The 22516-nt window shown below is 35.1% G+C and overlaps 2 protein-coding genes and 1 long non-coding RNA gene across 4 annotated transcripts; 1 reads left to right on the top strand and 2 right to left on the bottom strand.

Moving 5' to 3' along the window:
- Positions 1–9: 9 nt before the first annotated feature.
- Mesh1 (Metazoan SpoT homolog-1) lies at positions 10–4583 on the bottom strand. Its single transcript, XM_073963027.1, has 3 exons — positions 4258–4583; positions 246–440; positions 10–182 (listed from the first exon to the last, which is right to left on the bottom strand). The coding sequence occupies exons 1-3, from the start codon at positions 4465–4467 to the stop codon at positions 66–68; spliced, it is 522 nt and encodes a 173-aa protein (XP_073819128.1). The 5' UTR covers positions 4468–4583; the 3' UTR covers positions 10–65.
- Positions 4584–14129: 9546 nt separating this feature from the next.
- LOC141390225 (pyruvate kinase) lies at positions 14130–22476 on the top strand. 2 transcript variants are annotated; one of them, XM_073963019.1, is made up of 4 exons: positions 14130–14310; positions 20547–21942; positions 22010–22166; positions 22257–22476. In XM_073963019.1, the coding sequence occupies exons 2-4, from the start codon at positions 20568–20570 to the stop codon at positions 22267–22269; spliced, it is 1545 nt and encodes a 514-aa protein (XP_073819120.1). In that variant the 5' UTR covers positions 14130–14310; positions 20547–20567; the 3' UTR covers positions 22270–22476. The 2 variants fall into 2 exon arrangements, with proteins under 2 accessions (XP_073819120.1, XP_073819118.1); XM_073963017.1 differs by lacking the exon at positions 14130–14310 and adding an exon at positions 19271–19691.
- LOC141390233 (uncharacterized) lies at positions 18544–19160 on the bottom strand. The gene is made up of 3 exons (XR_012409302.1): positions 18886–19160; positions 18662–18827; positions 18544–18559 (listed from the first exon to the last, which is right to left on the bottom strand). It is a non-coding gene; the product is annotated as an uncharacterized lncRNA (long non-coding RNA).
- Positions 22477–22516: the final 40 nt, after the last annotated feature.

The raw sequence follows: 22516 nt of genomic DNA, 5'->3' as shown, positions 1-22516 counted from the left end.
AAAAAAAAGTTGACATATTGCACCTAATCGCATTTTTATTAAAACGTATGTATGTATACATGCATCTATAATAATCCACGAGATCTAAATATATTATCCAATTGACTTTCTAAATAAATATTTGTTCCACGTAGATTATCAACCACTTTCTTCGCCCAACTGAAGTACTCCTCTCGTCGCTCCTACATAATGAAAAGAATGTGACGTTACAATTACAATTTTTATACCATTTGAGTTGCACTAACCTGTGTCCAGCCGTTTGGTAAACATTTTTCAAGATCTCTTAAGTTGTCCAGTTTGTCTGCCAGTTTCACAAGTTTTGCTTTCTCAGTACAATTAGCAGCGTTTTCTATTTGCAATTGTTTTCGTACATCTTTGGGCAACGTTTTGTCGTCCGTAACTTCAGCCACAATAGAACTGACTTCATGTCCAAATAAAACCTAAAAATGTAGGAAAGTATATAAGACTTAACTGCCATGTTTGGGGGCCTACATTTATGGATCTATTTGAAATGTAGGAACAAATTATCTTTAGCGACACACTGTCCGACACACAGTCCGAAAACTGATCAAGAACTAAGTAAGGGCTCGATTATAGATAGCAACCCAACTCTAGTTGCGTTGTCCACAGCAAATTTAGTAATAGAATTTTCTATTTGCAAATTAAAATTTATAATTTTTTACAATTAAATTAATAGCTGAAGGTTCAAAACACTGATATTGATTGTATTTGCTCATTTTAATTGCATGATTTTCTCTTCTGGCAACGCAACTACAGCTGAGCTGCTATCCAAAATCGACCCCTAAAAATCATTGATGAAGTATTTTTTCCAAACATACTGGTAGACCTAAAAATAACAATCAGTATTGCATTTCATGGTTATTGGCCGTTATAATGGTACAGTTACTAGGAGTTTTTTTGCAAGTGACAAAATCGACTTTTTTTGATAAGTTGCATGTTGATAAGTAATATGGACAAATGAAAATAAAGATGACCATAATTAAATCTTTTCAGATAGTTTAGAATTAAGTAAATATAAAATTACATACTCCGAGGTAACTACTGCTAAAATTTCGGCAGCCATTTTTTTTTGCCTTTTTTCATGTTACGAACAATTTTATAAATGCATTTTTAAATGAAAATACGTAATTTAAAGTAGGACATTTGTATGGGGTATACCGAAAAACGTGAACCTAAGTGAATAATATTTGGTGTGTAGATGTTTTGTCTATTAGAAACTCGAAAACCAAATTTACAGCCATTTCCGTTGGAAAATGTCGCTAAAACCTTCTTAATTCTGGAAATCGGTAGATACCTATGTATTGGCAATATATCAAAACAAGGATCTACGTCGAAAATAAGTGGACCTAAGTGAATAATATTTGGTGTGTTGATGTTTTGTCTATTAGAAACCCGAAAACCAAATTTACAGCCATTTCCGTTGGAAAATGTCGTTAAAACCTTCTTAATTCTGTAAATCGGTAGATACCTATGCATTGGCAATATATCAAAACAATGATCTACGTCGAAAATTTTTTGGCATATATATATATATCGTCACCTGAAATGCCCAAAGACAGTACCGCTACCAAATTATAGCCGCTTACCTCAATTAGTTTAAGCGTTATTAATTTTTCTCCGCAAGATTTGAATTTCGCCCACAGTGCGACAGTTCGAATTTTTTTCTTAAAAATCGTAAATTTCTTTGGCATAAGTATAATGTTCGGACTGGATTCAAATCGATCATAAAACAATGTTCGATTTAAACTAAAGGAACAAATTGAATACTCTACCAGCTGACGGAAAGAATTGAAAATTTTTTTAAATCGTAAGTTTTTCTAAGTAGTCGGCCGAAGGCCGGGGATTTAACACTTTCTCCTATGGACAGGAGCCAATTTAGGGCACGAAAACAACATTTTTTATACCCTACACCACTATGTGGGGAGGGTATTATAAGTTGGTTTTGGCCAAAAAGTTTGTAACGCATCGAAATAACGGTCGTAGATCCATACTTATATATACCAAAATGAATGTCTCGACGAGCTGAGTCGATCTGGCTATGTGTGTCCGTCCGTCAGTCCGTCCGTCTGTCCGTCTGTCCATCTAAACCTTGTAATCACGCTACAGGTCGCAATTTTGATCGGATCGTCACGAAATTTTGGATGTTGATGGGGGTCCCGGAGGGGAAGAAGCCTATTGATTTTGGTGGTGGTCGGATAATATTTAGGGGTCGGAAAGGGCAAAAAACTTAGGTGGATAAAAAGACAACGTTTTTTTCCAAAGCCAATATCTCAGCTTTTATGTGGGGTATACCAAAAGCAAAACCTGACAATGAAAACAGAAAATATCACTTTTCTAATGATGTAAAGTAAGTTCTCGTAGGTGATCAAACAACGAAGATATCGCAATAGTAGCAAATAAAACCCCAATTTTCATTTTTGCGTTTCTAAGTATATTGACGAATATCACAACTTTGGTTGGGGATTTTCCAAAAGCGAAGGATGACTATGAAAGTAGAAGATCCCGTCTTTACAAAGTTGCAAACTAGGTCGGCGTAGTAAACCAAATAACGGAGATATCGCAATAGTCGGTAATACATCCCATTTTTCTATTTTTTTGGAAATCACGCTACAGGTCGCAATTTTGATCGGATCGTCACGAAAATTTGAGGGTTAATGGGGGTCTCACAGATGGTGATGGTCGGATAATATTTAGGGGTCGGAACGGGCAAACACTTATTTGGAGAAAAGTCAACATTTTATTTCAAAGCCAATATTTCTGTTTCTTTAAGAGGTATATCAAAAGCAAAACCTGGAAAAGAAAGTAGAAAATATCACCTTTATAACGATGTAAAGTAGGTTGTCATAGGTGGTCAAATAGCAGAGATATGGCAATAGTCGATAATGCATCCCATTTTCCGATTTTTTTGTAATCACGCCACAGGTCGCAATTTTGATCGGATCGTCACGAAATTTTATGGGTTAATGGGGGTCCCTCAGAGGAAGAAGCCTACTGATTTTAATGATGGTCGGATAGTATTCAGGGGTCGGAATGGGCAAAAACTTATTTGGAGAGAAGTCTACGTTTTATTTCAAAGCCAATATCTCTGTTTCTTTAAGAGGTATATCAAAAGCAAAACCTGGCAAGGAAAGTAGAAAATATCACCTGTACAACGATGTAAAGGAGGTTGTCGTAGCTGCTCAAACAACAGAGAGTTGATGCGAGTCCCACATAGGAGGAAGCCTATTGATTTTGGTGATAGTCGGATAATATTTAGGGGTCGGAATGGGGAAAAACTCATTTGGAGACAAATTCAAAGTTTTATTCTTTGTGAATATATTGGCTTCTAGTAGGGGTATTCCAACGGCGAAGAATTTCAATGGAAGAAGATAATATTACCTTTACATTGGTGTAAAGCAGGTTGACGAAAGTGGTCAAACAAGGGAGATACGACAATAGTAGGTAATGTATCCAATTCTTCCATTTTTTGCAATCAAGCTACAGGTCGTAATTTTGATTGGATGGTCACGAAATTTTGGTTGCTTATGGGGGTCCCAGAGACAAAGAGGCCTATTATTTTTGGTGGTAGTCGGTTTATATTCCATAAAAGAAATGTTTACCAGTGAAAAGCTTATGCACAGGGGTAGTGGTGTAGGGTATCACATGGTCGGCTCCGTCCCGACTATAGCCTTTGCTCACTTGTTTTTTTTTAATTTAAAAATTTTTCTTACTTTAACAAGGGAATTTTCGAAACTTAAGAGGCCCATATGGCATAAGTTGAATATACGGACTGGATTTGGATCGATGATATAAAAAAGTTTCGATTTAAAGGAAAATTTTGTTCGCGTTAGCCGAGATTTGTTCCTGTCCATAGGAGAAAGTCTTAAATCCCCGGCCGAAGGCCGGCTATATATGAAAATATTTCGATTTAAACTAAACGGCTTAAGATGAGTTTAAGCATTGAGCTCGGATCGGGACCAAATTTTTTCCACAGATAGGACTCGTTACCCTGATCACAAACATATATTACATTTATTGCGGAAGTTCATAATTCCTGAGATATGGGCCAACTTATCGTCAAAACCAAGGGAATTTTTGAACTTTCGGAGCCTATATCTCGGGAAGTATGGACTTCCTGCCCATGATATATACATTGGCGTGATCAGCACTGCAAGCCCTACCTGTGATAAAAATGTTTCTTTCAAATAGCACTATCAGCATACTGTCTGTAAAGGAAATATAAGCCAAACGATTTACCTCTATCTCCTCGAATGTTGCATCAGTATCTTCAACCGTATCATGAAGCAAGGCCGCCATGAGAACATTTTTGTCCTCTATATGTGCATCTGCCAGGATTGTTGCCACATTTATGGGATGGTTAATATATGGAGTCTCATTCGTGTCTTTGCGACGTTGATTTCGATGTTTTAATGCCGCAAATTGTAAACATTTCATAAACACGTCCATTTTATACTAGAGCTGGCAAAAAATCGATGAGACTATCGATAGTATCGATTATTTGTTTAAAAATGCAATATCGATAGACAGAGATGCCAACCGTTCCGAAGTAAAAATCGCCACCACAAAACTACTGAATAAGACAAAAAACACTTATATAATGTGTAAAAACTGCAGAAGTTATCAATTGTTACACAGAAAGCGAGACATTTAAAAAATCGCACATACATGGGAACAAATTGAATACTCTACCAGCTGACGGAAAAAGTCTGATTTTTTTTAATTGTTAGTTCTGTCTATGTAGCCGGCCTTCGGCCGGGGATTTAAGACTTTCTCCTATGGACAGGAGCCAATTTAGCGCACGAAGACAACATTTTTTTTTATTTAAATTTTTTTTCTTAAGGCCTGCGTACATAACCTGCCTTGCCTGCTTACCTTGCTTACTTCTGATAAAAGAATAAAAAAGAAAAGGGCAACCCAGTTCGAAATTTCCTCGGCCTTCTTTATTCTTTTATTTTTATTATGTCAAAAATGAAGCAGGAAAGCAAGGCAATCAGGCAGAGCAGCTTATGTACGCAGGCCTTTACTTTAACAAGGGAATTTTCGGAACTTCAGGGGCCCATATCTCGGGAAGTATGGACTTCCCCCCAACAACCTGTGGTAAAAATTTCAGATTTTTCCGCCAGCTGGTAGAGTATTCTATTTTTGCCCATACATGTTTTATACCGTTTCTTCAATAAAATATCCTATGCTTTTTTATATTTTTGAACTCGATCTGAATATTTTACTCGCTGCACAATATATGGTCTGTTCCTTTACTTTTGAAAGTGGTAAAACCGGCAAAAGTAGCAAAAGTTGTAATCTGCTTCCATATGAATTGTATGGTGTCTGAAGTAAAGGAACGCTTTTCGAGTAAAAAGTTGTAAAACTTGAAGATTCTTACACGTAAAGGAACAGAGCTATACTCTTCTTCGTTTGCTTTAAAAGTGATGACAATAAAAAATTTTGCATAAAAATCGCTACAAACGCTGCCGAGCCAAAATCGCTAATGTAGCGATTTAAATTAAAAATCGCTACAATCCCTAAACAGTGGTTTTTTGTACTTCAAAAATCACCACAAGTAGCGAAAAAATCACCAACTTGACAATCCTGAAATTAAAAGGTGCCGTAAAGCCGTCTGCCACACGGCGAAATAAGTTTCATGAAATATATTGGCTTGTTGATTATTAGTCCCGGGCCACACTGGAGTAATTTCAATGAAATTTTGACATGAAACTTTGCATTTTTTGGGAAAAATGCATAATTTCAAGAAACTAGTGTGAAACTCATGTGTATTATTAATGTATTTTTGAATTAAAAGTATTATTTCTTCGTAAATACATGCATAAAACGCGTAAGGGAGGAAAAAAGGTCCGCTTTTTGAAGAAATGCGCTAACATAAGTATATGCAAGTATCCCAAAAATGCGAAACACAAGTATTATTTCAACTTCTAAAGCGTCAAGTATGTATGTATGTATGTACTTCTAGGGGGCAAATAAATCTCATTGATTTTCGTGGTTTTATTGCAGGATATGAATAAACATGTCATTCGCATCCAAGTAATAGCTCGGCAAGGTATTATACATATGTTTGGAGTAGGCAGGACAGTGTAATCAGAATCATTGGTCAAAAGGTCACTTTGAAGTGGATTGTATTATTATGCATGTACAGATCAAGACATTTTTAACACCGCAATAAAAGGAAGAGTTAATTTTGCCATATGAATCTTGAGTTTTGAAATGACTTAAGCCCCTACAATGATGTACGTGGATCCACATTACCGGCATTTGAGTTTATATATTCACATATTCAATTTATGCCCACATCACATGGAATTTCTCATAGCAGAGAGTATGAAAAGTTCGGATATCCGAACATATACGCCATTTTTAGCATTCTGATTATTAGTGATGCTGAGTTTAAATCTATCTATTTATATTATCACAGAACAAAGTAGGTTATATGAATACTATACAAGTTTTGGCCTCGTAGAAAGATAGTGTTCAGGGCACTGGTGTAGGTCTTATACAACAGTGCCACACTTGTGTTCTTTTGAAGATGTAGCTAACGTTTTTCATCTTTAATAATAAGCATGGGGCAGCTTCGCCACTTTTGCGCCTTTGCCAGCGCCGATTTAATTGATGCTACATGAAGATCGTCCACGGGAAAGTTATGAGTTAATCGAAAATCTACAACTTTCTCTTTGGTGATCTTTATGCAGCTTCAATAAAATCGGCGCTGGCGAAAGCACAACAGTGGCGAAGCTGCCCCATGTTATCCTACATAGTTAACCCTTATGTAAATGCCTTAAGAAAATTTTTCTCAATAAGGCAGAATTTACCTTGTGTATCCTCCTTATTAACATAAGATATTGTTACGGAATTAGATTTAACTAATCTCCGTGTAGACGTTGTTTTATTCCCCTGTACGATTTGTACCAAATATGTCCCAATTTACATTAGGCGAGTTTACTTGCGGCAATTGTCAGTTTGTAGGTGAGAGAGGGTGGTGAGAGGCAAAGGGTTACCATATGGGGTAGTCTATATGTAAATGTCATATGACATGAAATTTCCCATCGCTATATATTCGCTAATATGTGTAATATTGGAGATTTTCCTTACTCCATTTACATCAATAGAAATAAAATGACGAATTGAGCAGGTCAGAAACTCTTTCTTCAGATATAATAAAGTTCTCACAAGTCATGACATAGGTCTTCCAACAAGAATACGTTTTATTAAATGTTACGTATGGTCCGTGTTGCTGTACGCAGTTGAAACATGGACAATAAAATCTGTAGACGAGAAGAAACTGGAGGCCTTTGAGATTTGGCTGTATCGAAGAATACTGAAGATTCATTGGACTGATCGTATCTCAGACGAAGATATACTAAGAAGGATGAACATTGACAGACAGCTACTAAAGACTATCAGAAAAAGAAAAATAGCATACCTCGCATACATAATGAGAAACAACAAATATAAAATTCCACAAACGGTTCTCAAGGGAACAATTGAAGGAAAGCGTACCAGAGGAAGGCGAGAAATTACATGGTTACGGAACATACAAGACTGGACTAATTTCTCTGATGAACGAAATTTACTAAATGCTGCAAAAAATAGGCAACTCAACAATGTAGAATAAGTTTTATAAATATAAATGTGCTAAATAAGAACATATCCAAACACGGATTTGCAAATAAAGAAGAAGAACTTAAACCTAACAGTTACATTCGTAACAATATTTTCATATAAAAACGCCGTTGTTAAAAGAATTCAACAAAATATTGCAATAATGTACTGTCGTTAAGTCTTAACGACTACTTTTTTTTTTTTTGGTTGTTAACTTAACAATAATTTTCGTTAATTAACGACAAAATTTACCGACAAAAATCGTTAAAATTGGTATACAGAATAGCACTTACCGAAAATTATCGTTAACTACAGAATCGCACTACTGGAGCTGTGTCTGGATTCTTGTTCTATGAAAAATTGAAATGAAAAATATTTTCCTTATATTTTTTTTTCATTTGACAGTTTTTTCCTTTATAAACGTTTTCATTTTACATTTTCATAGAAACAGAATTGAGCCCCTGGATTCTTGCTCTTTGATAATTTGAAATGAAAAATATTTCCTTTGTCCTTGGTCACACTAGATGGTTTCATTGAAACAATTTCATGAAATCCAGAGTTCCTAGCTAGATTTCCATACTAGAGTAAAATCGTGAAGTTGCTTTAGTGGGGAACTCGACCGCATTTAATAAGGTGATTCCTCTCCAAATACTGCATAGTCTCAGATCTCCCTTTTTGGCATTGTTAAGAGAAGTTACTGATAATTTGCTGAGTACTTGCAAGTACTACACCTCTCAAAGAAACAGAGATATTGGCTTTGAAATAATATGTTGAGTTTTCTCCAAATAAGGTTTTTGCCCATTCCGACCCCTAAATATTATCCGACCATCGCCAAAATCAATAGGCTTCTACCTCTGTGAGACCCCCATTAACCCTCAAAATTTCGTGACGATTCGATCAAAATTGGGACCTGTAGCGTGATTTCAAAAAAAATGGATAACTGGGATGTATAGCCGACTATTGCGATATATCCGTTATTTGGTTACCTACGCCGACCTAGTTTACATCATTGTAAAGACGGGATCTTCTACTTTCATAGTCAGGCTTTGCTTTTGGAAAGTTTCCAACCAAAGCTGTAATATTCGTCAATATAGTTAAAATCGCAAAAATGAAAATTGGGGTTTTATTTGCTAGTATTGTGATATCTTCGTTGTTTGATCACCTACGAGCACCAACTTTAGATCATTAGAAAGGTGATTTTTTCTACTTTCATTGTCATGTTTTGCTTTTGGTATACCCCATATAGAAGCTGAGATATTCGCTTTGGAAAAAAAAGTTGTCTTTTTATCCACCCAAGTTTTTTGCCCTTTCCGACCCCTAAATATTATCCGACCATCACCAAAATCAATAGGCTTCTTCCCCTCCGGGACCCCCATCAATATCCAAAATTTCGTGACGATCCGATCAAAATTGCGACCTGTAGCGTGATTACAGATCGACTCAGCTCGTCGAGACATTCATTATACCCTACACCACTATGTGGGGAGGGTATTATAAGTTGGTTTTGGCCAAAAAGTTTGTAACGCATCGAAATGGTGGTCGTAGACCCATACTTATATATACCAAAATGAATGTCTCGACGAGCTGAGTCGATCTGGCTATGTGTGTCCGTCCGTCAGTCCGTCCGTCTGTCCGTCTGTCCATCTAAACCTTGTAATCACGCTACAGGTCGCAATTTTGATCGGATCGTCTCGAAATTTTGCATGTTGATGAGGGTCCCGGAGGGGAAGAAGCCTATTGATTTTGGTGATGGTCGGATAATATTTAGGGGTCGGAAAGGGCAAAAAACTTAGGTGGATAAAAAGACAACGTTTTTTTCCAAAGCGAATATCTCAGTTTCTATATGGGGTATACCAAAAGCAAAACCTGACAATTAAAGTAGAAAATATCACCTTTCTAATGATGTAAAGTAGGTGCTCGTAGGTTATCAAACAACGAAGATATCACAATAGTAGCACATAAAACCCCAATTTTCAATTTTGCGATTTTAATTATATTGACGAATATCACAGCTTTAGTTGTAAACTTACCAAAAGCAAAGCCTGACTATGAAAGTAGAAGATCCCGTCTTAACAATGATCCAAACTAGGTCGGCGTAGGTAACCAAATGACGGAGATATCGCAATAGTCGGTAATACATCCCATTTTTCTATTTTTTTGGAAATCACGCTACAGGTCGCAATTTTGATCGGATCGTCACGAAAATTTGAGGGTTAATGGGGGTCTCACAGATGAAGAAGCCTATTGATTTTGGTGATGGTCGGATAATATTTAGGGGTCGGAATGGGCAAACACTTATTTGGAGAAAAGTCAAAATTTTATTTCAAAGCCAATATCTCTGTTTCTTTAAGAGGTATATCAAAAGCAAAACTAGACAAGGAAACTACAAAATATCACCTTTACAACGATGTAAAGTAGGTTGTCGTAGGTGGTCAAATAGCAGAGATATGGCAATAGTCGATAATGCATCCCATTTTCCGATTTTTTTGTAATCACGCAATTTTGATCGGATCGTCACGAAATTTTGGAGGTTAATGGGGGTCCCAAAGAGAAAGAAGCCTATTGATTTTGATGATGGTCGGATAATATTCAGGGGTCGGAATGGGCAAACACTTATTTGGAGAAAGGTCAACGTTTTATTTCAAAGCCAATATCTCTGTTTCTTTTAGAGGTATATCTAAAGCAAAACCTGGCAAGGAAAGTAGAAAATATCATCTTTACAACAATGTAAAGTAGGTTGTCGTAGCTGCTCAAACAACAGAGATATCGCAATAGTCGATAATGCATCCCATTTTCCGATTTTTTTGTAATCACGCTACAGGTCGCAATTTTGATCGGATCGTCACGAAATTTTGGGGGTTAATGGGAGTCCCATAGAAGAAGAAGCAGAGTGATTTTAATGATGGTCGGATAATATTTAGGGGTCGGAATGGGCAAAAACTTATTTAGAGAATAGGTCTACGTTTTATTTCAAAGCCAATATCTCTGTTTTTTTAAGAGGTATATCAAAAGCAAAACCTGGCAAGGAAAGTAGAAAATATCATCTTTACAACAATGTAAAGTAGGTTGTCGTAGCTGCTCAAACAACAGAGATATCGCAATAGTCGGTAATGCATCCTATTTTCTGATTTGCTTGTAGTCACGCTACAGGTCGCAATTTTGATCGGATCGTCACGAATTTTTTGGGAGTGGATGCGGGTCCCACAGAGGAAGAAGCCTATTTAGTTTGGTGATGGTCGGATAATATTCAGGATTCGGAATAAGCGAAAAGCTTATGTGGAGGAAAGTCAACGTTTTTTTCTTATGCGAATATCTCCGCTTCTGGTTGGAGTATTCCAAAGGGAATACCCGTCAATGGAAGAAGAAAAGATCTCGTTTATATTGATGCAAAGTATGTTGGCGTAAGTGAGCAAACCGAGATATTGCAAAATTCAGTAATAAACCCAATTTTTCGATTTTTTGTAATCACGCTACAAGTTGGAATTTTGATCGGATGGTGACGAAATTTTGGGGGTAGATGGGGGCTCCACACAGGAAGAAGCCTATTGATTTTGGTGATAGTCGGATAATATTTAGGGGTCGGAATGGGGAAAAACTCATTTGGAGACAAATTCAAAGTTTTATTCTTTGTGAATATATCGGCTTCTAGTAGGGGTATTCCAACGGCAAAGCCTGTCAAAGGAAGAAGAAAATATTACCTTTACATTGGTGTAAAGCAGGTTGGCGAAGGTGGTCAAACAAGGGAGATACCACAATAGTCGATAATGCATCGAATTCTTCCATTTTTGCAATCAAGCTACAGGTCGTAATTTTTGATCGGATGGTCACGAAATTTTGGTTGCTTATGGGGGTCCCAGAGAGAAAGAGGCATATTAGTTTTGGTGGTAGTCGGATTATATTCCCTAAAAGAAATGTTTAGCAGTGAAAAGCTTATGCACAGGGGTAGTGGTGTAGGGTATCACATGGTCGGCCCTATCCCAACTATAGCCTTTGCTCACTTGTTTTGGTATATATAAGTATGGGTCTACGACCATTATTTCGATGCGTTACAAACTTTTTGGCCAAAACCAACTTATAATACCCTCCCCACATAGTGGTGTAGGGTATAAAAAGGATTTTATCGTTGATACATCATAACAATAAATTTTTATAGATAAAAGTTGTGTTCAGAACGTGCAAAATATTACTACTAGCAGCAGTTTTCCCGTTTAGTGCTAAAAATGCGTTCCCGTTCTCCGAAATCTAGCAAGACTTGCACTTCTCTTTAAACAAAAATTGCGCCGAATAACACCCTCTTCTCCTGTTTTCTGCCATACAATTTTGGCCTAGTAGACACTAGCAGCATGTTCATTGGCATCTAAATACGATACGTTGATTTTGACATTTCTGCTGGAGTTTTTGCAATTTCCGTCATTTTTCTGTTTCCGTATTTTTACGAAATTTGTATGGGGAAGCAATTTTTGACAATTCGCTCTTTTTTCTAATATAACTATTAAAAAAAGTACGGGAAAACAATGAAAAATAGCATTGTAACAAAGTAATTTAACATTTTTTCACATTGTTTAAAAATTTTGATACTAAACTTTTTTGTTGCGCAATTGACCATATACCTTGTTTATTGTGATACGTGAAAAGTGTTGCAACTTTTGGTGCTTTTTTAGGCAAAAACAGGGTTGTATATCATGTGTACTGTGATTTCGATGTTTATTTCGCTGAAATCACGAACTGAGATGATTTCATTTTTGTATGCGAAATCATGATAAATTTTGCTGGATTCCGCGCGAAATCACGAAACGCATTCGAAATCACGAAATGACGCCGAATGTAAACCAAGCATTTGTCCCGGTCCACACTAGAGTGATTTCATTGAAAAAAATACAAGAAATTATGCGTCTCTAGATCGACTTCCATAGTAGAGTAAAATCATAAAATTGTTGTATTGGGGAATTCGATTTAAGAACGCCTACTTGAAGTTCTGAAACAGACCATTTATATTTTTCGTGATTGAAATTATTTTAAATGTTTTGAAATAAAAAATTGTATGAATAGAGTTGCTTTTATAAACGGAGAAGGTATTTCCTTATTTTATAAACAAATCTTTGTTGACATGTTTATACCCTAGACTGACGGCAGCGTTAATTTGCATTAACGGTCTTAATTCAAATTAATTCGTGCATTATCCACATTCTTAATGCACAAAATCAAAGGGAATTTAAACTGAATTTAGTTATTTCAATATGGCAATGCTGTAAAAGAGAGCCCATATTCATGTAGGAGAGAGATCATATTCATTCTGAGACACACTTTGCATTGCAAACAACAACAAAACAGTTGTTTACCAGCAAACCGCTGTTTCGTAAATGCAGAAAATGTCGTCTGTCAGGTTAAAATTAAATGCCCATCTTAATGCAAATTAACGTTACCGTCTGTCTAGGGTATTACACGTTATCTTCAGGTGTTAAAAATTATTAAGTCCAATTTACATATGCATATTAAATGATTTCGTTTTACGAAATCCTAGAATCAAATGAAGTGTATTTACATCTGTTTTTTGCGTCATTTGCTTACGCACACAATCGCACATACACACTTATACAATAACACAAACACACGCACACAATATATTTATTCAGAAAAATAGGAATTTCACAACACAAATGTGTATCAAATAACTTAAATTAATTCCAAAAACAAAAAAAAAAAAACATAATTTTTGCAAGTTTTTTATCGTCATTTACTTTTGTATGGTAAATGACGCAAAATGTTGCCTGTTTTAGCAAATAAATAACGAAACAGCTCTAAATGACGAAAAAGTTGCTAATGTAAATTGGACATTACGGTATTCTTTATTAACAATTTTAACCATTCGTTTCACAAGTTTTTATGGTATTCACTTTATTTTAAATGTTCAAATATAATCAAGGCGAATTTAACAAGGTGATCCAATAGTTAGGTTGTAGTCTTCATTTGCTGTCAATTTTTTTTTGCGCGAAATATCCACAAAATTTAGAAGAAAACGTTAAAATATTATTCGCGAAGCTTAAACAAAGATGTTGTACACAGATATTTTTTATAGAAGCGAAATATTTGTTATTTATTTTTGATTAAAAATATGTTTGACAGCAAATGAAGACATAGGTTGCTATTATTGTATCACCTTCTTTCTTACACCATGAATATAATACACAAATAAACATTTTTGGTACCTTTATGTAAAACCGTACTTCTTTTTCTTCAAAAAGTACGCTTATATGAAATGGCTTCAAAAACGCAACACAGGATATGAAAATTACGAATGGGAATCAAAACGTAAAATATGTTTTCAGCAGTCAAATTCGCTCGTCTGAAAACGCTCAAATTGTCTGGTGTAAACGCCTAGTTAATTTTTCAGTTAATAACAATACGTCACGCAATAATTTATCAACAACACCTAAACATGAGATAATGGAGGAAACAGCGAGAACAACTCACGAAAAAAGAATCCCCAAAAGTAACGAAAAGAGAGGGAATCACCAAGAATAAATATCCCTTTCGTGCTGTCATTCTGTTCTCTTCATTCAAATCATCTCCAGTTCAGTTCCATTCCAAGAACAGTGCAAAACTACGCGGAGTCGCTTGAATTTCGCACAATAAATCCGCAGATCAAATAACGCATTTATTTTTCCCATTAAATAAGTACAGGTAATTGAAATAAGTTTATATGCAATACGTTCCTTCATACATCAAATAGTCAATTGGATTAATTTCATTAATTCCATGTTCCAATTCACGATCATATTACACAAATATGCAGTGCTATATAAATGTTAGCAAGGTTAATTCAAAGTCACAGAGGCAGATAGATGGTGCTGTGTAGAATGATGTTCTTACTTGTAGGGACTACCTTCTAAGCTAACCGATTCTGAGTCAACTAATGATTAGACGAACGATTTGTGTTTCATTGGACATTTTTCTTAAGTAAAAATAATGTAATCGGAAAATTGTAAATTTCTTAATCGAATCCAGTGGTATGTAAATACATAAATAGCGTGACTAGCAATAAAAGTTCATTGCAGTTTCTCCATTCTCCGCTTCGATTATGTAGCACAGTGTGTGTACTGATTTGTTTTATCCGGCATTTACAGACAAAATAACAATAGTAGTTGTATTAACAAAATTCAAGTTTTGTATTTTAATTTTCCGCCACTCTAGATACGATTTGACCGGTCATTTCTCTGTTGTCCTTTGTCCTTAGAGCTTGAACTCAAGGTCGAAGACGTCATTTTATGCCTATTCTCCATGTTTGTGTATGTTGATGTCAGCTGTTTGGACGTTTGTTTAAAAGCCTTTTTTATCGTAGAGAATTGTAGAATTGTTTGCGATGTTTTATAAAAAGCTTTTTCTCAGACACTTCTAATCTTCTTTCTGTATATATCTACAAGCATATGTGTACAGTATTTGCGGGGGTGGAATTAATGTTTGAAGAGAAATATTTGCCCATATATTTAACGTTGAATTTTTTTAGAGGTTGCTCTTTGGTTCTGATTGGAACATAATATTTTACAATTTGTTCGGATAGGAACCCAACATATTTTTCGATATCCCAATAAGATGTTGTAAATCAGTAGTGCGATTCTCTAACACAAATTGTATTTAAGAAAAACCTACAATGTCGTTTTTTTTTTTTGAGTTTTAAAAGTTATTTTATATTTTTAAAACATTAGCTTAATCATAATTAATTTTAAATATAAATGATTAAAATAAATTTAACTAATTTTAAGTGTTGGTGAATTTACAATCATAAGAGAATCTTGCATGAACACCAATGTTGTAAATATTGTAATCATAAATGAGAATATCTCGCTTAATAAAAGTAATAGCAACGAGTAATAATGCGCTAAATATGTGGCCAAAGAACTTATTAAAGTGATTTGTGTAAACACACTCTAGGGTCTAGTCGAGTAGTGTTTATGATGATTCTATTTTAATTTAATCAAGCTGAAGCTAACTTAGTCCCGCACATCAAACCATTTTAATACTAATCTACTATACTAGTGCCCATATTGTTAAAAATTTTTATTAGTTTTACGATTAAAAATAGGTACTAAAGTAGTCTGGCTGACATCCGTATCGTCAGTTGTTTTACAAATCTCTTAAAATCTGCGAAGTATTATGTTTCTTAACGCCGTTGTACTTAAGAACTGCGAACGCAGGTTTTTACCAGCAAACATGTATCATTTTTATTTCTGATAACTAAATGAATCAGAAATAAAATTGATACATGTTTGCTGGTAATGTATGTAGGTATTTTTGAGGAACAATGTATGAGTGTGGAACTGAAATATTTTGACGAAGTTTAAACAACACAAAGCAACTGACCACACGGAAGTCAGCCTCTATGTTAAACTGATTTCTACATGTGTCATTTTTATTTCTGATGCATTCAGTTGTATTTTCGAGGAACAATACATGGTTGTACAACTGAAATATCTTTGCGAAGTTTAAAAACTACCTACAAAGAATCTGAGGAGCATTAAAAATGTATAAAAAGTCCTTAAGTTCACCGCTATCAATTTTTGGATCAAAAACAGGCCAAATGACTCCTTTGTCAGTACGAAAACGTTACAGGCGGCTCTTCTAAACAAATCACAAATGAGCCTTCCTCTGCATTAGTTTCGAGTCGTTTTTGCCAATTTTCTGATGGTATATAAAGTCTTTTTCGAATCATATTTCAATCATTTATTGGTGATTTGTTGAATAATTTGGGAATTTTTTTCGTGTCTTTTTTTGGGTCATATTTATAATCGTTTATGAGTTTTAGGGGAGTCATTTATGAATCTTTTTATTAGACGAAATAAATTAAAATAATTTTCTTTTTATTATTTATTGTTTCTTTCCTTTGTTTTGTTGTCTTTCTGCTTTGTTATGTCTTTTAATTATCCTCTATGTGGCGCGGTGGTTAGTACTCTGCTTCTTCATTTCACTTGGCAAAACCTGAACATGTGTGTGTCTATACACTTAATATTATACGTTACATTTATATCAAACTTTGTAGAAAGTGTATATGAGAATTATTTTCAACAAAACAAAAATAAAACAAAACAATAAGTATTTAATCACCTATATGTCCAAAATATGATCAGAAGATACATAATTATAATCACTTTTCAAACACCTGCATGACCCTTTTTTGATTAAGCATTTTTTCAATCTGCATGAAGATCAAAATGTGACAATAACAAAAAAATAGTCACATTTTAAACGCCTCAATGATTTATTTGTGATTGCTACACATTTGTTGTTGTATTTTAAATTGAACTCTTTTTTATCATTAAAGGGAGTCACTTTCGACTTACTTTCTGATCATACATGCGACTTAATCAATGTTTTTCACCAAAAGGACTCTAAAAAGACTCTTCAATGTGATTTTTGAAAAGACAATCTCAAATGCTAGGCACAATTACCCAGGTAGTGGTATCGTAAAATTTTGAGTATGTTATGTCAAACTTTTCTTTATGTTGTTGGAGAAATTACAACAAATTTAATTTTTTATAAAGAGATTTGACTTTTCATATTCGATCAGCTGGGGTGATACCACTACCTGGGTAATTGTGCCATGGTTCGTACAGACAGTTTTACATAAGCCCTGTTCCTTTACGTGCAAGAATCTTAAAGTTTTACCACTTTTTACTCGAAAAGTGTTCCTTTACTTCAGACACCGTACAATTCATATGGAAGCAGTTAACAACTTTCAATACTTTTGCCGGTTTTACTATTTTCAAAAGTAAAGGAACAGACCAATATTTTCCATAATTGACATTAGTTGTGTCTTTTTACTTGTCCATTAATAATTATTCAGCAACTTGTTTTCAGAGAATAAGAGAGATTTTACTCTTTGATACGAAAATAGAGAAAAAAAGTAAAAAGACAGCATTCAGTAAAATTAAGCAAAGTAACAGTTGATTATCAAAACAAAAACATTGGCGCCAATGTATGAATGAAAAACTAACTCCAAAGCAATGAAAAAGTTCTTCAATTTTAAGAAAAATAAATAAAATAATCAATAAATATAGCTGAATCTTAATATTTATAGTATTTTTCCACAAAAATCAGATAAACATTGAGCAGCTGATTAAAAAACAACAGATCGAACCTGCTAAATGTTGCTGAAACAATTTTTTCAGCAACTTTTCCTTTACACAACTGTCAAAATTCGAAATATTTGTAATAAGTCCCAATTTGCATTTGGCGAGTTTACTTGCTGCAATTTTTCTCGTTTCGTTTTAAGCTTGCCTCTTGAGTTTATAAAAGTCAATTTTTCCGACAACTTTTGTTTTGAAAACAATGAAAATAATGTCAAATACGAAAAATATAAAGTGAATTGCCTGAGAATTGCCGGTACGAGCAATTTTTTTCCATTTCCATTCCCCTCACGTGTCTCTCCTACAAACTGGGACTTGCCGCAAGTAAACTCGCCTAATGTAAATTGGGACTAATTATTACAAATTATCGAGTACGCAGACAGGCATAATAGGTTTGTCCTTGTACTTTCTCAGTAAATATTACTCAGTAACTTCTTTTTAGAGAGTAAAGAATTTTATACTCTTTCAGTACAAATTTGCAATTTGATTTAATATTGACGATTATGTTTGAATATTTTAAACTTTTGACAACTGCTAAAGCTACAAAATGTTACTGAACGAAATTCCTTCAGTAAAAAATATAAGTTCTCAGTAATAAACATTTCAAAACAAGTCTCTCAATTCATTCTCTTTTACTGAACAATAAATATAAATATAGCTGAACAATAAATATAGCTGTAAAAAAAAACAACATTTAGTAATAATTTGTAATAATTTTTACAAATTATCGAGTACGTAGAGACACTTAATTTCTCAGCAAACAACTGTCAAAATTGTTCTCTCACTTCGCTCTCTTTTACTGAACATTTCTGTAAAAAGACAGCATTTAGTAACATTTCATAATAATTATTACAAATTAACACGTAAAAAGACACACCTATAATTTTCAATGTTTTTACAACAAAACTCACCGGATCGGAATTGCTTGTGAACGAGAAACATTGCCATTGGAGAATTGTCGAAATGTAATTTTTAAAAATTAGTAGATTCTTGCATTTCTGGAACATACCAACAAGTCTCACTTGTCCCCATCTGGCATGTTTGTGGAACAATTATTATATATAGATTCTTGCATTTCTGGAACATATCAACAAAATATAATTTGTCAGCAAGAGAGGACATCAGATTGGCTTACTGTGTCATCTGGCTATTGCATCTTGATTCTGGGCAAGACATGTTGAATAGGTAGTTATGTCACATCAACTGTTCCAATATGAAATTTCAAACCCTTTGTATTAAAATTATTATTGTTGTTGGTTTATGTGTTCTTGTTGAATCTGCTTCCTAAATTCGAATTGGATACTTTTTCAGTTACCATAGCACCTTCTCTAAGCCACAAGTTTACAATTGTCACAAGGAAAGTTAGGACACATCATGAATCCTATGAAAAGGAAATGTTACTGTTTTTATTCCCTTTAATCGTTTTTATTCAATTGACATGAATAAAAGGGGTTGATGTAGACTTTTGCCTACTCTTTACACCGTACCACTGTGCGATGGGTGAGAAAATTCATAGAATACTATTTGTTATTCTCTTTTCTGTAAGTTTGTGTGCCTTTTTAACAATACTCGGTTCCTCTGGGGTGGTTGATGTCAGTTGTTCTCTAGCCTTAACAACAGACGGATAAATCGCATCGAAATTTGTTATTCACACAAAAACACCCTAGTTTGAAAGAAAAATTGAAAACCTACCGTAATTAATTTGTTTTTAAAAAGCACAAGAAAAACATTCTCTTGTCGATTTTAAACTCATTACGTTTGGGAGTCCTCGAAGGATTTTCAAACAAAAGTAGATTTTTGCTTTGTGTTCGCATTCCGGAAGGTTTAACATCATACCTTGGTCTATCAAGTCCGCAGAGAAATTTTGCCAGGAGATCTTTTCACAGCCACATAGTCAGAATGGTGAACCCAACAATTTACGATGAAAACCCAAATTTTAAGGTATTTTTTTTCTTAAAAATTGTGTCTGTGTGTGTGTGCTATTAACTGCATAATCATTCACGTACATATGACGGTAATGTTACACAATCAATTAATAGAAGTATGAAAGCTTGACCCTTCAAAAGTCTGTGTGAAGGACATGTTTATTGACAAATTTTTCTCTAAGTATTTGGAATATGTTTTCATCCCTGTAAAAATTATGCAATTTTCGCTTAATGTACATAGACAAAAAATATATGTACGTGTGTGTATAATAGGATGGTAGGAACAGACAAGTATTAGAAGACAACAGCCAATTTGTTGACAGTTACTTTATCCTTATATAAAGGAATTCAGTTAAATTTGTATTGCTTCTTTGCGTTTTCTCTCAACATAATAGCAAGATATGAGTTTTATTTCGTGAGGAGCGGAAAGAGAGCGATATATTCTGTATACATGGACCGATTTGGCTTGTCACAACGAAAAATGTTTGCCAAGTCTGCACGAATATACATATTTCATGTTAAAAATAGCGTTTTTAGAGAATCTTTTTGTTTTTGTGTAAACTAAGGAAAATGCATTTATAATTGCGGAAATAAATGTTTACGGAGCCAAATATTCTGCAAGATTACGTAGTGCACAATAATACGAGTTAAACAAACCTCCACTGTCCGTCCTACAGCGGTTATCTAAAATGGGTGAATATTGGAACAATTTCAACATTATGAACACTACTTACCGTTATTTCAGAATGACTTACAACCATATAATTTGTGTTGTGTGAAAAATTATTGATACAATTCCACAGAGTTGTGGTCTGTTTTTTATTTAATGTAACAATCAATAAATTTATAAATATCTTGTTTTTTTTTGCAGCCAAACGAATATCCCCAGAAAATGGCAGCCCAAGCAGATTCCCAATTGGAACATATGTGCCGCCTCGAATTCGATGCTCCTGTTTCGCAAATTCGTTTGTCGGGCATCATCTGCACCATTGGTCCTGCCTCTGTGAGCGTACCTATGTTAGAAAAGATGATGGCCACTGGCATGAACATTGCCCGTATGAACTTTTCTCATGGCTCACATGAATACCATGCCGAGACTGTAAAGAATGTGCGTCAGGCCGCCGCAAACTACTCTCAAAAAGTTGGTTATGAATACCCAGTTGCCATTGCTTTGGATACAAAAGGTCCTGAAATTCGTACTGGCTTAATCGAAGGAAGTGGTACTGCTGAAGTTGAGTTGAAGAGGAATGAAACCATTAAGTTGTCAACCAATAAACAGTACGCCGAAAAGGGCAATAAGGATGTTGTTTTTGTAGATTACGAGAATATTGTCAAAGTGGTCAAACCAGGAAATCGTGTGTACGTTGATGACGGCTTGATATCTCTAATTGTAAAGGAAGTGTCTGGCGACACATTGACATGTGAAATTGAAAATGGTGGCGTTTTGGGCTCTCGTAAAGGTGTTAATTTGCCCGGTGTTCCTGTTGATTTGCCAGCTGTATCAGAAAAGGACAAATCTGATCTTAAATTCGGCGTTGAACAGGGCGTTGATATCATTTTTGCCTCCTTCATTCGCAATGCTGCCGCTTTAGCTGAAATCAGAAGTGTGTTGGGAGAAGCTGGAAAAAATATTAAAGTGATTTCCAAAATTGAAAACCAACAAGGCATGCATAACTTGGATGAAATCATTGCTGCTTCTGACGGTATAATGGTAGCCCGTGGTGACTTGGGTATTGAAATTCCTCCCGAAAAGGTGTTCTTGGCCCAAAAAGCTATCATTTCTCGCTGTAATAGAGCCGGTAAACCCGTAATCTGTGCCACCCAAATGCTTGAATCTATGATCAAGAAGCCACGTCCTACTCGTGCTGAAATTTCGGATGTTGCTAACGCCGTTTTAGACGGTGCTGATTGTGTTATGTTGTCTGGTGAAACTGCCAAGGGTGACTATCCTTTGGAGTGTGTGTTAACAATGGCAAAGACATGTAAGGAAGCCGAAGCCGCTTTGTGGCACAGAAATCTATTTAATGATTTGGTCCGTGCCAACCTATCATGCACTTTGGACGCAGCCCATGCAACCGCAATTGCCGCTGTCGAAGCAGCAAACAAATCCTTGGCCGCCGCAATTGTAGTCATCACTACTACCGGAAAGTCGGCCTATCTTCTTAGCAAATACCGCCCCAGGTGTCCAATCATTGCTGTAACTCGTTATTCCCAAACCGCTAGACAAGCCCATTTGTATAGAGGTTTAGTTCCTTTGGTTTATAAGGGTAGGTTTAAATCGTCCATATCTTATCTGAAATTACACGGACTACAACGTTCTCTTTTTCCAAGCAGAAGCTCCACTTGGTGATTGGCTTAAGGATGTGGATGTACGTGTGCAATTTGGCGTACAAGTTGGTAAGAAGAATGGTTTCATCAAAACCGGTGATCAAGTTGTCATTGTTACCGGCTGGAAACAAGGAGCTGGGTTCACCAACACCATGCGCATCGTGTAAGTAAAACATAAACAAATATCTGATGTACATTCCGCGACATATCCACGCGAATGCTAACAATATTTATGTTTTCTGATTCATTTTAGACCTGTCGAATAAGCCATCAACGCAACATGGACACTTCTGGATGAAGTTCAGAACTAGTTCGCTTAAATGCAACAACTAAACACGTTTTGGCACATTTGTATAGTTTATTTAAATTATTTCCGCATTATGTATTTGTAGTCTGAAACATAGTTCTGTTAATAAAGTATATACAAATCAGTTATATATAAAAAATAAATATGATCAGTATTCTCATCTGAAGATCTTTCAGTGTGTTCTTCCTTACAAAATATAAATTTTA

This window comes from Musca autumnalis, unplaced genomic scaffold, assembly GCF_047663935.1.
Source record: "Musca autumnalis isolate F117 unplaced genomic scaffold, ASM4766393v1 scaffold_1, whole genome shotgun sequence".
Lineage (NCBI taxonomy): Eukaryota > Metazoa > Arthropoda > Insecta > Diptera > Muscidae > Musca > Musca autumnalis.
Note: the sequence above shows the minus strand (reverse complement) of the source record. Positions and strands in the feature narration are given on the sequence as shown.